The sequence below is a fragment of the Strix uralensis genome, chromosome 5 (genome assembly GCF_047716275.1).
Source record: "Strix uralensis isolate ZFMK-TIS-50842 chromosome 5, bStrUra1, whole genome shotgun sequence".
NCBI classification, from domain to species: Eukaryota; Metazoa; Chordata; class Aves; order Strigiformes; family Strigidae; genus Strix; species Strix uralensis.
The window spans coordinates 8,569,527-8,585,826 of NC_133976.1; the positions used below are offsets into that span (position 1 = coordinate 8,569,527).

The 16,300-nt window shown below is 45.7% G+C and overlaps 1 protein-coding gene across 1 annotated transcript in view; it reads left to right on the forward strand.

The window, feature by feature from the left end:
- Nucleotides 1–2,079: 2,079 nt before the first annotated feature.
- Nucleotides 2,080–16,300, forward strand: part of ELAPOR2 (endosome-lysosome associated apoptosis and autophagy regulator family member 2) — a 103,481-nt gene continuing 89,260 nt past the window's right edge. The window contains exon 1 of the mRNA XM_074869835.1: nt 2,080–2,355. Coding sequence (XP_074725936.1) covers nt 2,236–2,355 — 120 coding nt within the window. The 5' untranslated portion in view covers nt 2,080–2,235. The remainder of the gene's footprint in view (nt 2,356–16,300) is intronic.

Genomic DNA, 16,300 nt, shown 5'->3' on the forward strand with positions numbered 1-16,300 from the left:
AACAAAAGGATGACAGAGCAGCTGACACAGCACACTCTGGCACTCCCTTTACTCACCCATCCCTATGCTGTACAGGAGGGCTGCTCACTTCAACTGACTCTAGCCGTTGTTGTATTAGTGGCACCGTTGACTTCCTGAGAGTCCCTGGGAGTCAGCAGTACACTGGGGGCAGCAACCCTCACATTGCAGAAAGCAGCCCCCGCCAGGTCTGCTTCCCACCCTGAGTTTTTATTCAAGGCCAACAACTTGAACAAGAAGTGCACTTTTCTGGAAGTTCACCCTATATCCATTTTCCTTGTCTGAAAGACATGCTGAATCCAACCAATATCATTTTCTCCTGTGTATTTTCAGGGTGAGTCCCTTGCTGATGTCTAGGAGTGCCTGCTTGTGTGTTTTATTTTAGCAAATGTAGAGAGAACCGCTGCTTCAGCTGAAATCAGTGTTCCTCAGACACTGGATTTTATCCCACAGTTAAGGTGAGCAATGAGTCTTTGGGACCGACTTTGTGATCTGTCTGGTCCAGGAGAACAAAACGTAAAGCAGCATCACAGTTTCTATCCTGTTCTTCCCTTCTTCTGGAAAGATAATTTGACTTTTTCATGTAACAGTTCACACAAGCTGCTTCATCTGGCACCCTGGTGAGGGATGGGGACCATCAGTGGAACAACCAATAACCCATTTTCTTTCCTCCAGCTGGAGCTAAAAGCAGAACAAGGCTTGGTGTGAGAACAAAGGGAAAATTCAAACTTGTCTCCGTTAGCAGAGTGTCACAGAGCTCCCTCCAGACTGCTCCAGCAAGGTCCTCAAATAACATAAAATGAGCGAATTAAACCATTTTTCTGTTAGCGTACAGTCACAGCGATGACACCAGCCTGGGATGGTGAGAGGGGTTACACAGCGCAGGAAAAGATCTGACTTTATCCTCATACTCCTCATCTCTTTTCGAGAGATGAATAAAGGCTGAGTCAAACCTGGATCATGGTGAGCAGGAACTGCAGTAAAATTGCCAAAAAAAAAAAAAAAGGTCACTCCACAAATTAGAAGTGAAAAATAAAGGGCTAGGTATTGGAATTCGAAAAGGTAGATCAATGGGGACAGGAACATACTGTGCTAGCAATGAGGAGCGCTGTGTCTCTGCTGGGTTTTGTTGGCTAGATAAGAGGAGGTAGAAAAGAGGGAAGAGTCAGGAGGGAGCAGGGAAGTGAGCAGGGTTGGCAGAGATGCCGGGGAGGCAGAGGACCGGCAGTGCCTGAGGAAGTACAACACTTCCCTAGGAATGAGTAGCTGGGCATTGCTGGGGAAGAGGAGTCAAAATCCGGGCTGAAAGGCCACCACTGAGGGAGAAGTCTGCATAATTCCGGGATAATGATAATTTGGGTCAGGCCACGAAGAAGCTGCTCTCCCACCCCACGGAGGAGGGCCGCTGTCATGCTCTGGCGAGGAGGCGAGCGGTGCCCCGCGCGTCCCAGCCGGCGGGGTCCCACCTTAAGGGGGGACAGGGACATCCTGAGCGCGGGAGGGGCAGGGAGAGGGGTGCAAGCCCCCCGCATCGCCTGGCGCTGCCGCGCACAAGGACGGTGCCAGCCGCCCAGCGAGGGGGGACGGGGGCTGCGGGCCAGGGGGATTTCACCGCTCCCACCCCAGAGCCTTTTAGGGCCGTGTGTGTGTGTGTCCAACCGGGGCGTGCTGTCGCGCTCCCCCAGCAGGGCCGGGGCTGCCGGGCGGTGCCTGCGGGGTTTCACCCCCCCCGGTGCTGCTCCTACCCCCAGAGCCTTTGGGGCTGGGGAGATGCAACCGGGAGGGTAGCGCCGCGCTCCCGCTTGCCACGCCGGGGCTGGACGAGCCTCGGCAGCGTGCGCCTGCGCTGCCTGCCTGCCTGCCTGCCTGCCTGCCTGCCTGCCTGCCTCCCTCCTCCTCCTCCTCCTCCCCCTCCCCCTCCCAGCCCCTCCTCCCGGCTTTGGCGGAGCCGGCTGCCGGGAGCGGGCGGCCGGCGGGGCCGCTGCCGTCCGTGCCAGCCGCGGGGTTATGCCCGGTGGCAGGCGGGGCGCAGGGCCAGGGCCAGGGCCAGGGCCAGCCCGACCCGCCGGCCGCGGCCGGGGCAGGGAGGTCTCCGGCAGGAGCAGGGGGCGGTGATTCCCCCCCCCCCCCCCCCCCCCCGCCACCTCCCACCCCCCCGCCCCCGGGAGCGGCGCGGGGAAGGGGTGCGCGGGCGCTCCGCGGCGGGGGAGGAGGAGGATGAGGAGGATGAAGATGCGGCGGGCCGGCGCGGAGCGGGGGTACCCGGGCAGCGCCTGGGTGTGCTGCTGGCTGCTGGGCTGGCAGGCGGCCGCCCTGCAGCTGCCGCCCTGCGAAGAGGTGAGATTTTCTTCCTCCTCCTCCTCTGGGGTTTTCCCCATCCATAGGGGCGGGAGTGGAGGGGGGATGAACCGGCTCGGGGGGAGGGTGGTACCCCGGGAGGGGGGGTGTTGCTGGTTGTTGCTGCTCCCCCGGGGCTGTCCGTGGGACGATAGAGGGGTCGGACCCACGGAGAAGGTCCCTCCGCCGCGGTGCTGCTGGGGGCTCTGCGGGGCGGCCGAGGCCCCCCGTATCACGCGTGGAGCGGCCCCTTTAGCCGTCGGTCGCGAAGCCCCCCTCCCCTCCACCCCCCCGGTTGTTGCGGCTCCCTCCGGTGGGTGGAAATAGCAGAGCCCCCCCCTCCCAACGAGGGGGACTCGGCTGGCCCCGCTGCTTTTCTAAATACCGTGTTAAATCAGTGCAAAAGCAGGAGAGAAAGGAGATGGTGTGGTGGGGCTGTCCCGACCCCCCAGTGTCAGCCCGGGGTGTCCTAGGCTGAGCCGAGCGTGTGACATGGGGAGAGAAACTTTCTGCCTCTGCTACTATAAAAACCCGAAACGGGAGGGACTCGGTGTCTTCGGAGCAGGTACCACTCTGCAGGGCTGTGCAGGATGCGGGAGCTGAGGCTGCCGGACAGGGATGCTCAGCCCTGGGTGGCCCAGAAGGAGCCCCGATGGAGGGGACCAAGGCTGAGCCTCTGCTCCAGGGTTCCCATCCTCACTCCTGCATGCAGGGAGATCCTCTCTGCTACTTTTAAAGAGCAAGTGGGTCTTTCCTGTGTTTTAAATCTAGATGTAGGGGTGAGGAGGTTAGATACCACCTTCCTAAACAGGTCGCAGTGGCAGGGGCTCTGTTCTACCAAGCACAAACCTGTGAGTGTGCAGTGGTCAGTCCCTTTCTCGCACCCCTCTGAGCATGCTCTGGGAACAGAGCTTCCTCACCTCTCCTACTGCAGTTGCACTCTTTAGCAAGAAATACTTTGTATAGCCTCAGACTGGATTGGGGGTGGGTGACTGCAGCCCGGTCGGAGGACTGGTGAAGGGTCCTGATCCAGGCTTGGGGGCTGTTGCAGTGTGGGACCTCCTCAGCTGGGGGTGCAGAAGCTCCCTGCAGTGAAAGAGGCCGCTGCTGACCCGAGGAATATTCCCTCTTTGGCTATTGGATCTACTTTTTTTCTTCCAAGTAGCAGAGCCTCAGCGGGAGAGCTCAGTGATAGTCTAGCATGGGAAATCTTGCAGCAGGGGGACGTGTGGGATACCCAAATCAATGATTGTTTTGGGCATGTTTCTCCTGAGTGTTGGTCATTCTCAGTGAGGGGGATTTATGTAGCCACCTGCTTTGAATTACCTGTCTCCCTTGTCAGCCAGTGAAGGGAAACAGGCCCTTCTAGAGCTGATCTCATCCTAAAGTCTTTACTTAAAAAAACGAACCTCTGCAGATGGTTAAAGGTGACAGCTGAATCTCAGCAGAGGTAGCAAAGATGTAGAGCTGGTATTTGGAACATTACACATCAGGCTTTAGGTGTGCAAATTCTCTCCTGAGCCCCACTTCTGGGCCCCCTTGGATCTGTACCTGAATGATTTTGCTTTCTTTTCAGAAGGTTGGACTGTGTTATTTTACTTTAGTTTCACTTGAATACTCTTTGAGACAGAGACATCCCTCACATACATGGTTAAAAAGCTGTATGTCACTTGTGCTGGTGTATGCGTACAGCCATGCAACCATATGTCCCAAGGAATATAAATACAAACATGTCTGGATGGAGAAGGGGAAAAAAAAAAGCTTGCAAAGCACCAGTGTATCAGATCAGAAGATTTACAAAAGGGAAGAACAAAAGTTAATAGTTATGTAAAACATGTCTAATACCTGGCTGTTATGTGTTGGTCTCAAAACTTTGCTATTTGCCCTAATTCAGCCTAATTCGAGTGATCTGGGTGTATTGCCATTAAAATCACAGCAGCTCCTGTTGTGATTGACTCTGGTTTGGGCAGACTTAGGGATGAAGTCACACAATGAGAAAGCACAGCCTGTTAGAGGGTATTGCAGTCCTTTGAAGACTTGGTAAGGGTCTTATTGTTTTATAACCAAAAGGCTTGAGAAGGACAAGGAATGCACTGGCAGGTAGTTCATTTTGAATCTATAGGGGATCTTTCCTTTAGCTGCATTTAGCTCCCTCCCCCTTCCTTGACAGCAGTTTTTCTGTTTCCTCACTGTTATGAGAAATACAGATATCTGCCAGTTTGTGGGATTCCTGTGCTGGTACAGCATTTGGAGCAGTGGGATCTCTGGCTATGCCTGAGGCTCCGTGGTGCTCTGATTATGTAGATAGTAAAAATAATAATGTATAACAATGTCACTTCCCAGAAACCTTTTTGTCATTGGCTTCTTTCATCGGGGACTGTAGTAGTTCAGCACACTGGATTTAGGAAAGGTGTGTTTGTGCTGCAAACCAAACATACAAGCAGCTTGAATGAATGTTCCCATGAGTTTTTGGAGTAAATTGACATAGCCATAAGCTATATAACAGCATTCAGTCTGTGCTGTGATGCCCATTCACATCAGGAGCTTTCCCTGAGCTCTCTGATGCCAACAGCTAGTCTGAAGGTGAGTTAAGTGCACCTCCAAGAGGTGGAGGCAGGCTCGGCTTGGATGGCTGGGGTACCTCTGAGGTGCAGAAGCTGGGGAGACCCACTGCTGTATCCTGTGCTGCTGGCGACTTGGTAACTTGTATTAGGACGGTGATAGAAGAATAACTGCTTGGTGAACTCTTTCTGCCTAAGCCAACGATGAATGGGATACTAATGCAAATGTTTCATGTGCTGCATGAGACTTCGAATGGAGTTGACACCCATGTTTTTCACTGTTATTAAATGCACATTCAGCTATTATGATGAAAATGATGAGATATTTGTGTCCATCCCCCTGCCACTGCAGAAAGCATCTTCACTACATCTTAATTTTCCAGTGATTGGTGTTTTTTCTAGACTTTACAAGTGAATGAGTCTTCTTCAGCTTCCCCTTAGAGATTTGCCCAAATCTGAACAGATTTTGCTTTTAGGATGTTTTAACTGGTATCAGCCTAAATGCATCTTTTCTTCATTTCATTATTCTTTCTCTATGCTGTTTTTGCAAGCATGACAAAAAATAATGGACGGACTCTTCTTACATCCCATTCAGACAAATTGTTTGCAAAGAGAGATACAGAATATCTGAGCTGCTGGCAAAAATGTTTTATTTCATCTACCCTGTTGAACTCTCAGTTACTATGCAGATTGAGAGCAAACACATGTTTTTGATACAGATAATAAATGTGATTCTGCTACGTTGAATGGTTTACCTGCTGTTTCAGTAGGCAGGTAAACCAAATATAGAATTATAAAGTGACTAAGTGAATGAAAGGATAATGCTAAATGTCTTCTATAAGGGAAAGTGTTTTTATACTAGTGTGCTGGAATACTTCTGGAGAAGGTAAAAATGATAGAAGTAATTTATTTGGATAATGAAAAAATCTTTTATAAATTCACTTGCAAGACAAAGCCAAGGAAGTCTTAAAGAGGGAGGGGAAGTGTGAACTTGAAATTGGGTCAAGTACAGTGGATTAAGGGTGTTGAAATAATGTCAATTTTAACGATGAGAAAAGGTTAAAAAAATGGGGTGTGTCTAAGTTAAGTGTGAAGTATTTTAAGTATGTTAGTATATTAAATCAAGATACTAGGTACTGAGCTAAGCAGCCTGGGAAGCAAGGTGAAGTTCTGTCTTCTCATGTAAAGGATGGAGAGGAGATATGTGTCAGTCTTGGAAGGATGTTACATAACAAAGCTAGATAAAAGTCACTGTGCTTGTCGCCAAATATACATGGCAGGAATAACAGGGATGTCTGCTGGAAGGAATCTGAGTATCTTATACACTCTTATGTTGTAAGTGAACTGTACCTGCTTGGGAAAAGGGCTGGGGTCATTGTGGATGACTCTGTAGGGACAGCCCATGTGCTCATAGTGAAGTAAGTTGGAGAGATGATAAAAAAGCAGAATAAAGCATGTAAGAATGTTTTTGTGCCTTATCATTAGTGCTCAGAAACTGTGAATGTTGTGTTTGTTCTTTAACTTGTTAATAAGGATACAGTGATCACAGCAGAGGCTGATACTAAGTAAGAATGGAATAACATGAGGGAGAAAGAGAAGGAAGAACATGCATTAATGCATGGGGTAGAGAAAATTAATGAGATGCAAATCTTTAGGACAAGGTAGAAAGAAAAAGGCTTTCTGTGCACTTGAAAGGCTAAATGTTATTACTCTTAAACAGTAATACTTTTTTCTTTTCATGTAACTGTAAACAACATCTGAGACTTCTTGATCTCTGGGATTCATTTAGACTCTGTTGGCCTTAAAACCTCTGAAGGGATTAGCTCATTGCTAAACATTTAGGAAGGAGTTCTCCTTCTAAGTCGGTTCCCTCGCTGTCCCTTATTGGTGCCCTTGTCCCTTTCTCTGAAGCATCTTCACTGGCTATAGCAAAACAGGATCTACCTGTGTCGGCTGCTGGGGTGATCCATTGTTCTGTTCCCTGATTTCTAAACACCCTGAAAGATCCTAGACTCTGAATTTATGAACAGATCATAGTCAGCAGAAGAGGCTGTGGAAAGTTTCCTAGACCTAGATCATCTTATTTTTATCACCTCCTATGCAGACTTGTGTCTTTGAGGTGAAAAGAGAAATGTATGTCTTCCATTTGCCACTGTGATGGACGGTCTTAAAGATGAAGAAAGAAGAGGAAAAAAACCATGCTATAAAATTGCTGATAGTAAAGTCAATGGAGTGGAAACTGGTGCACAAAAGGTGAGAAGACAGATGCTGAGACACAGGTACTGCAGCAGAAAGCATTGCCACCGCAGCACGTAGACAGACCAAGGTGAGAGGTGGGGGGAAGCACAGGAGAAACCAGCGAGGTGTCAGAATTTGAAACCTGAGAAGGAGGACAGATACTGGTATAAAAAATGGAAAGTGAGCCATGGTTGTAATGGTGCAAGAATAAGAAAATTAGGCACAGTGAAAACTCCTGTAACAGACCATAAATTTGAAAGACTAGTAGACATTAAGCCAACACAGGACTACATTTCTTCCACTATCAAACAGCACTTGATCATTCAGGATGAGTATTTATCATCTATAAAAAAGCCCATGATTTTATTTTCTTCCTTTCCCCCTGCCTTTGTTCCTCATAGCTTGTGTAGATTTAGAGAGGGCGAGTGAGGACAGAAGCTGTGCTGGGATTCCTGGCGCATCCATGCATGGTACCAGTGGGGGACCATCAGTGAGCCAGGTGCTGGGATGGGTGTATGCAGTGATTTGGGTTGTCAGCTGCCTCCTCCAGGCCACGTTTGGCTGGGAAGGCTTTAGCAGTACTGTGCATTATTTTATGCTGGCTGATGACCTGGGTCAGAAATGCTGGAATTGCTTGAAGGGAAACCCTTGCCTGCAAGTCTGACCCTATGCTCAACGAAGACATTGGCAGGGCTCCCATTGACTGCGATGATTGCGGGTCAGAGCCAGGGGTTATCAGGACTTGCAGGGCTCACTCTGTGGGCATCAGGGAGATGCCATCAGAAGCAGACTTCCCCCATGTCGTTTGTGTAAGTTGCTATTGACGTCTGCTGAAGGAAGCAGTAAGCACCAATTAAGTAGAAAAAATTAAAAAAAACGTGGAGAACAGATAAGGGTTGGAAACAAGCAAGGCAGCCTTGAACCCCTCATGCTTGAGACAGGAAAGCCGCAGTGTTTGGGAACAGGTCAGGAGACAGGTCCCACGTGTCTCCCAGACATTGCCAAGGTCCTTCTAGGGGCTGCTATGGCAGAAGTCCTGTGCAGGTATCCAGCATGGCTGTGTCTTTCCTAACTCTTACGTCTACTTGGGAAAGAGTGTCCCTCCCACTCCCCCTTGGGAATATTTTAGCTGTTGTGCCTGACCTGAAAATCTGTTTAGGTTTGGTTGATGGTAGTGGAAACATTTTGGTTTTCAGTCTTTTGGAAGAGAAAATCTCTGGTTTTCAAGAAGAGGAATAATTAAAACCCCTTTTCATGACAGCCTCCTTTTTTTTTTTTTTTTTTTTTTTAATTAAAAAAAGCAACAACTTTCAATTACAAAACATTAGCCAAATCTAATAATGGCCTTGTTTCACAAGCATTGCGATGCTCACTTTTATAAACAGTGCCAGACAGTAATCGCTGTATACTTGGGACAAGGGCTCACAGCTGGTTTAAGATGATCTAGGACGACACGTGCAGCGGAGCTGCTGGCTCCCCTGTGTTGGTGCTGGTGATCCTGTCACTGTGTGCTGAGTCAGAGTAAACACTGATTTGGCTGAAAACTAACCTGACAAAAAAAAAAAAAAGAAAAAAAAAAAGAAAAAAAGGAAAGGTTGAGTGTTTAGCTGGGTGAGTGGCAAAGATGACTTGGTGTTTAGTCTCTGGGAGGCTAGAAGTAGGCTTTGGGACCCACCAGGCACAAGGCTGGTCCGTTATTAGTTTATTTCTAGAACATAAAATTTTGGTCAGATGGAGCTAACCTGGATTTACACTGAGATAATGGCAAGGGGATTGTATTTCCTGATGTAGGAAGAGCAAAATAAGAGATGTGTTAGTTAAAGGTGTGAAAGAACTGGATTGTTTCTCTGTTGTGGAGGTCTGTGCTCTGGCTTCAGAGATGCAAGTACTGTCTCTGCAGGGAAAGGTATTTGCTGGCTGTAAGGTAAGTTTTCAATGAGAAAAAAAAGATTCAGATGACGGGCTATTCCCAACTAGAAAATTTCTTTGACAGAGAATTTTTACTGCTAAAAAGAGAGGGCAAATCACTCATCTTATTTTTCCTTGCTGATATGGCATTAACCTCTCTTTATCTGTTAGTGTTTTATGGCCAAGAAATACAACATATAACAGAGATGGTTTATGGTGATACTTGAAGATTGTTGGAAAGCATCTATAAAAAATGGTAGGAACTGTATTGCTTGGTGGTGAAAATGCTGGGAAACTCAATTTTCATTTGTTTAGATTTTGTTCCACCTTAGGGGTGCAAATATTTTCCAGAGATAATCCACAGGAAAGTGGCTCAGGGTGTTTGGGGTTGGGTAAAAGGACATGCCCACCCTGCCGAGTACAGGAGCATCAGGGAAGAGATTCACATAAACAAGGTGAGCCAGTCCATGAAAAAATGTTTCACCGAAAGAGTGGTCAGACAGTGGAATAGGCTGCCCAGGGAGGGGGTGGAGTCACCATCCCTGGATGTGTTTAAGGGTCGTTTGGATGTGATGTTGGGGGGATATGGTGTAGGGGAGAACTTTGTAGAGTAGGGCTGATGGCTGGACTCGATGATCCCAAGGGTCTTTTCCAACCTGAATGATTCTGTGATTCTGTGACACTGGACAGATCTGTGGCCCCCTTCTAGTTACCAGGGTAGACACAGCCAAAAGAGCTATTTTCTATATAATAATTACCAGGGTGAGTTACTAATGCTAATCTTACAATCCAATTTGATGAAAAACCCCTGCTTTGGGGAAAGGGTGAACTTTCCCTCTGAGGTTGGAACTGACCTGAACATGCTTAGAGGTATTTTTGATGTAATGAATATGGTCAGAAAATTGAAATGCATCAGATAACCAAGCTAGAGGAAGAAGTGATGGGGAGTGCAAGACCTGAAGATGCCATTAACATAATTGCTGCTGGCTTGATAAAGTATAGTATACATTTAATATTAGAGAAATACATGCCTAAATTGATCATACTGTCCATAAAACTGAAATGCACTGAGATGGTGACTTTTAGCAACACACTCAAAGGCAAAGGTGATTTAGACCTCAGCTGTTGACTCCTAAAGTGTTAATTTCCCATAGTGTTTCTTGTGGTGTGTGAAATCCTTCTGGTTTTGTAGTTACTCTCTGAAGTTTCTCAAAGGAGGATCTTCACACAGGCTGGCCATGTTTTATACACACGTAGGGGTGGTGCCGCGTCTTTTGAGAGACGTACGTCAGAAATGGATGACTTCTGATTTTTCCCAGGCTTTTATATCCATGGCTCCCTCCTGCTGGCAGGTCAACAGTGCTGATCAAATGCTGCTTGTTTCTGGTTAGCTGCTTTTTATCTCCAGCTCTGTGGTTCCTTAAAGGAAATGAAGAAAAAGAAAGATTTCCCAAGACAGTTTTTTTCTTCTCTCTTTTGTTTGGTCTTATTTCATCCAATTTTTTAAAAAATCAGACTCCTTTTGAAAGGAAAGAAGCAGGGGCTCTAACCAGACTCCTTTACAGCAGGATTTATGCTTGCATGGAGGGAATATGAGCTGATGTGCATCTCAGTGATGCTGGGGGGAAGGCTGCTCAGTAGAACTGGAGTGGAGGAACGATTCAGCTCTTCACGCTGCACCTTTCTTGGCAAGCACCTGCCCTGCGGACCTGCTGATGAGCAGCTTGTCTTGCCTTGTGATGAATGTCAAGTGCCCTGGTTAGTAAGGTAATGGCTGTGTCCCATAGAGCTGCTCAACTCGCAGCTGAACCCAGGCCAACTCTCTCCTCTTCCAGAAGATGAGACAGGGTGACTTTGTCAATTAATGCCTGGTTTTGATGCCGAATGTAGGATTCACCAGGACTCTGATTTCTCCTTTTTTTGTCTGGAAGCCCACTGTACTCTGTGTTAGCCTCTGCATGGCGAGAGGCAGGGGATCCAGAGGCATTGCTGAATCCTGCACCAAAGCAACATGTCCTGTGAGTGTCAAGGCATCCTTTCAGGGTTGCACAGGCCAGGTATCACAAACAGTTCAGCACTGAGCCCTGCACTCCTACTGAAATAGCTGTGATCGATGATCAGATTCCCATTCACCCTAGCTAAGAGAAGCCATAATGCAAAAAAGAATCAATTCCTGTATCTTTTTGTTTTGCAGTATTTTTAACTGCACTTAAACTCAACCCTACTTAAATGTTTCCTGGCTTCTCTGAAGAGTCATTGCTTTTTAGTTCCAGCTTTTAAATTAAAAAAATAAAAAGCTGATTTGCAGCATTGCCCATTGCGATACTGACATGCTAATCTGTTGAACTGCTTTGCTAAACAAATGAAAAGATCTCCTTAAAGCCTTATCATGTGGTTATGCAGGAATTGCAGCTTTCATTGAAAAACGGGGGAAAAGAAAAGGAATGTCAGCTCCTCAGTATTGCAGAGAAGAGTTGGAAAATGTTAACCTTGAAAAGCAAAAATCTGGAAAGTTAAGTGAGCTGGAGCTAAGTTGCACCGTGTTTTAAGGTCCTGTGGCACTTAAATAAGTTGCATGAACTTGATGGGCTGGAAGCAATGATGCCTGACTCGAGGTTTTAGGAGGCTTTATGTGGCTGTTACTGAAAGTACAATTTGATTAACAAACTTTGCCATTATTCCGCTTTAGCATTTACACTGTAGATGGGGAGACCCAGTGGCGCATCATTGGGCACCACACATGCTGGAAATAAAAGTAAATTACTGGGGCAATATCCTGCTTTTGCAGGCAGTCTCTAGCCAGCTAAACATGACAGATCCAAAGACCTCTGGTCCTTGAACTGTCCAGATCACCCCAAGGTTTGTTAGTGTGCTCTCTGACATGGATTATCCCATGAAAACCAGAATGGGAAGCTGTGGATGAACTTCCACAGTAGTCCTCCAGTTAGACAACTGTCCAGGAGACAGTTTTGTCATGGGATGGCTATAACTGGATACAGTTACTTAAATACCCACCATGTTAGGAGGGCACATAGCACCCTTGTAGTTCTTCAGGACAGCAGAAAATCAGTGTGAGCAGAAAACTTGCTCCAGCGATCCATGCGTAGTCCAAGCATGAGATCCTGGTGTTGTGGAAGTAGTTGAGCGCTGGGCAGAACCAGCATTTCATGCCATGAAAAGGACTTTTATCTCACTTTTAGCTATATAAGTTAGGCATCTAGTCTGACCTGAATGTCTAGTTGTCAAGACAGAGACCGTCACCCTATGAGTCTAATTTTTTCCATCCTGAAATGGGGGTGATTTTTCTGCTGAATGTGCTCATCCTTTTCTGCTGACTATGGAGGGACTCTGGCTTATATCAGGTCGATGTTCAACTTTTAGTTATCTAAAGTAAAATAAAATGAATCTGGACCCATCAGTGGAACCTTTACTAATTACACATCAGTGTAATCTCCACTCTAACTGTATTATATTAGCTGTTACACAAGCTATGAGGTTGCTCTGCAGTGCTCCATAAGCTGCAGGGGTGAAGGTGTGTTGATAAGGCTGAGACATGGCAGTGGTGGAGCTAGGTCTTTGCAGTGATCTAATTACACTGGAGAAGGGACCTAAATCTTTGTCTCTGAACTGCTGAATTAAAATGGAAATGGAGTAGGAGCACAGCCTTGGTCCTTAGTTCTGGAGAGCTATCTGTGAGTAAAGAGTTTTATTGTTTTGCCTTGTAGCAGCGTCCTACTGAAGGCGTGTTATCACACAGCAGAGTCCCCTCCTATCCAAGGAATAATTAACACCAAGCTCATGCCAGTGTAAATTTTTGTCTATGATACATGCAGGATTAAACCTAACATGTAAGCTTGCATGTAATGATCAGTTTTTAATTTATTGCAACTGTTTGTCAAATGGGCTAGGCCTTGTATTTGGATTTAATTTCCCAGTGCAAAAAGGCAGGTAGGTGTTCAATTTATGGTTGGCTGCAATGTGCATGATTACAGGCTGACTGTATTACCTGGGCAGGAAAACCAGCTATGAATGCATTTCCTTCTTCATGTTGTAGACTGGATCATGTCTCGTGAGTGCAATCAATAGCAAGGGACAGCGCAGGGACTGTGCCTGAGCAAAACTCTGATCTCTTCCTTATCCTGTCTTTCCCCTCAGTCTGTGGGCTGATGAGTCACTGTTAATTGATTTGACTGATACAGCCATTTTGATAACCCCTGCCTCTTGAAGAGGGTTTAATGGTGCTGCAGCCAAAGCTCTGCCTACTGCTGTCACCAGCCAGCTCATACCTCAACCCAGTCTTGGTTCTATGTGAGAGGGAAACTTGTGGCTCCAGGCTGCTAGAAATGCTAACAAATTTGGATTTGTAGCTGCCTAAAAAGCTGCCTTAGCCCTATGGGTAAATCTGGTCTTCAGAAGAAGTGTGTACTGAGCAGGGCTTGGATAGACCCTGCTACTGGACATCATCTGGACTGGGGTTAGCAGCACGAATACAGGCAGGAGTCTAGGACCTGAATGCAGCTGGTGTCTGAGTTAAATCTAAGATGCATTTTCTCCATCATTTGCTTAGCTCAGGCCGTCTTGTGCTGCTAGCTTGTCCTTGGTTTTATTTATTAGTTATTCTTGCAGTGGAAATGGACTCTGTGGGCTTGGAGGCAACCCAAGAGGGCAATATTGGATGAGGCTTCCTCATAAGAATATACGGTTACATATTTTTCTTGTCAGGCTGTGGTTTAATATCTTGCTTCGTTCAATGAACAGGATTATTTCAGACACATAATACAGTTAAGCAGCCACAAAGGGCATGGTCCTATCCTGAGACAAGTGGTTGCAAGTCAGGCAGAAGTTCCTGAGCTAAACCTCCCAAACATGACCTCTCTCTGATGTTACAGGTGTCATCAGTTTCTTTTTGTCTTTTTTTTTTTTCCCAAAAAATGGAATATTCATAAAAACATGTAGCATTCCCAAAGTTGAGTATCAATGAAGATTCAGCTAAAAATTTTTTAAAAATGTCTTATTTGCTATGAGTTGCTTTTTTTTTCCTGTTTGAAAATATTCAGCCGTCTGGTCAGCAAACAAATAAAATGCTGCATGATATTGGCAGCAAAGCATACACTGAAAAACAACTAATGGGAGAAGGAAACAGTTCACAGTCTTTCTGTAGTCTGGTGGGTTTTGGTTTTGCAATTTTTTTTCACCACACAGAAGACTCTTGAGTTAAATTTGGTTTCATAAAAAGCAGAATCTGGTCATGATCTTCACATAAGTAAATGCAGCTTTGGCAAAGCTGAAGTCAATAAAAATATTTCTGTTTTCGCTTCCCCCCAGGGATTAATTAGGCTCAGTGAAAGAAGCACACCTTTTCTTCATTATCAGAATCCTTACTTTGTAATATTGTATGTAACAAGTCCTGGCTATAAATATTTTCTGTCAATGTGACCACTTTGGTTAAAATCCTGTCTCGACGAAGTTATGTGAGTTCAAATTCTAGTGCAAATCACTTACATTGTCACAGAAGTGACCTGTAGCTCTTATCCCTCTTATTTTGGGGACTATATATATCGATAGAGGAGACTTTGTATTGGTGTGATATTAGGGTAATCCCTTCCACGTTGAAGGTTTATTTCACTATATCTGTCCCCAGCTGTACCTAAAACTCAGCCTCTGAGGAAGTCAAAGTCTGAACGGGAAAAGCTGAGCTCCAAAATGAGCCAGACTCATGCATTCTCACAGCTTGAGTGGGGGCACAGACCCGGGTCAATAGTGATGAGAAAATGAGGGATGGGCTTTTCACAGCTGTACCCTGCTCCTACCCTGTGCAAGCCAAATAGCTAGCAGATATTTTTTCATATAGTAACATCTCGAGTGAGAGAAAAGGAAATGTGGAGCAAATGCATTTGGTAGGAAATTGTAGAGCAGGTGACAGGGCAGAAAAATGATACAAGATCAGATGAACGAGCATCACCCACACTTCCCTCTAATAACAGCATTGTTCTTTTTCTAATATTTTTCTGCTGCCTAGCGCCGTATGAAAAGCTCACACACCTAATGGAAACTGATAACCGACAGCAGAGGGGCAGGAACGGAAGCTTTGCAAAATGCTCGTGTATGTGCCTGATTTTAAGCACATGAATAATTCCACTGAAGTTCGAAAACCAATGCCTTATTTAAGATGAAGTTCATGCTTAAATACCGTGCTGGATTAAGGTCAGGGAATTCTGTGAATTACAGACTCTGACATAACTGAGATACATTATTGAATTTAAACCTTTTACTTCCAGTAAACCAAAGATTTTCCTTTAGGTGCAGTGTTGAAAAAAATGCACTGACTGATGTACTTTAAAAGTACTTAAATGTTAAATCAGTTTGGTGCTCATTTCATGCTGTCTTTTGTGGGTTTTCATAAAAATACTTCTTTTGTTCCATATACATTCAGTGGACTTTTTAAGACTAACTTATGATGTCCTTTTATGTGCTTTTTAAAATGTAATTGATATAGCAGATTGGACAAGATGCTGCTGTGGGACTCTGCTACTGGAGAGGAAATGCAATGAAATGGGCCACATTGATTCCTCAGATGATTAAATCTGGCCATAGTTCAGGTCCTCACTGGATTGAAGTGGACAACTTGTAAAATTGTATTACCTTTATACTCTTCCACATGAACCTGCTGGAAGCCCTGTGAGGATGAGACAGGTGGTTTGGTGGTAGTTTGTGAACTGAATCCTTGAAGATGTATTTTCCCTGTGGGTACTGTAACTGCAGAAGTTAACTTGGTTCAGCGTGGTGGCTCAGTGAAGTAGTGGCCATACAGAAGGAGATGCACAGGCTCTAGGATGCGCTTGCTCATGCCCAAAAATGTTTATATTGCGCTAAATGGTTCACTCAGATTGGAGGAGCCTCATAGATAAATATGCTATAATATTTATCTTAACATTTGCTCTATCTCTCTCATTTTTTTTCAAGTACATAGATACATTTTTCCCACTGAAATGATCAACTCAGGGCCTCATCTGAGGTAAATTATCTTACTCTGCTCTGCTGTTTTATGTAATGTAATTCTCGTTTGTTGACTCTACACATCTCAGGAGCACCTGAAGTGAGATGTTTGCTGTGTTCTTTATTTTGAGAGTATAAAAAAGGACCCAAATTTATCATCTTGTCTTGCATCTGATAAAGAAAAGATATGACAAGGCATGACAAGAAGTGGGCTCACTTGGCTAGTGCTTAAGGAACTGCTG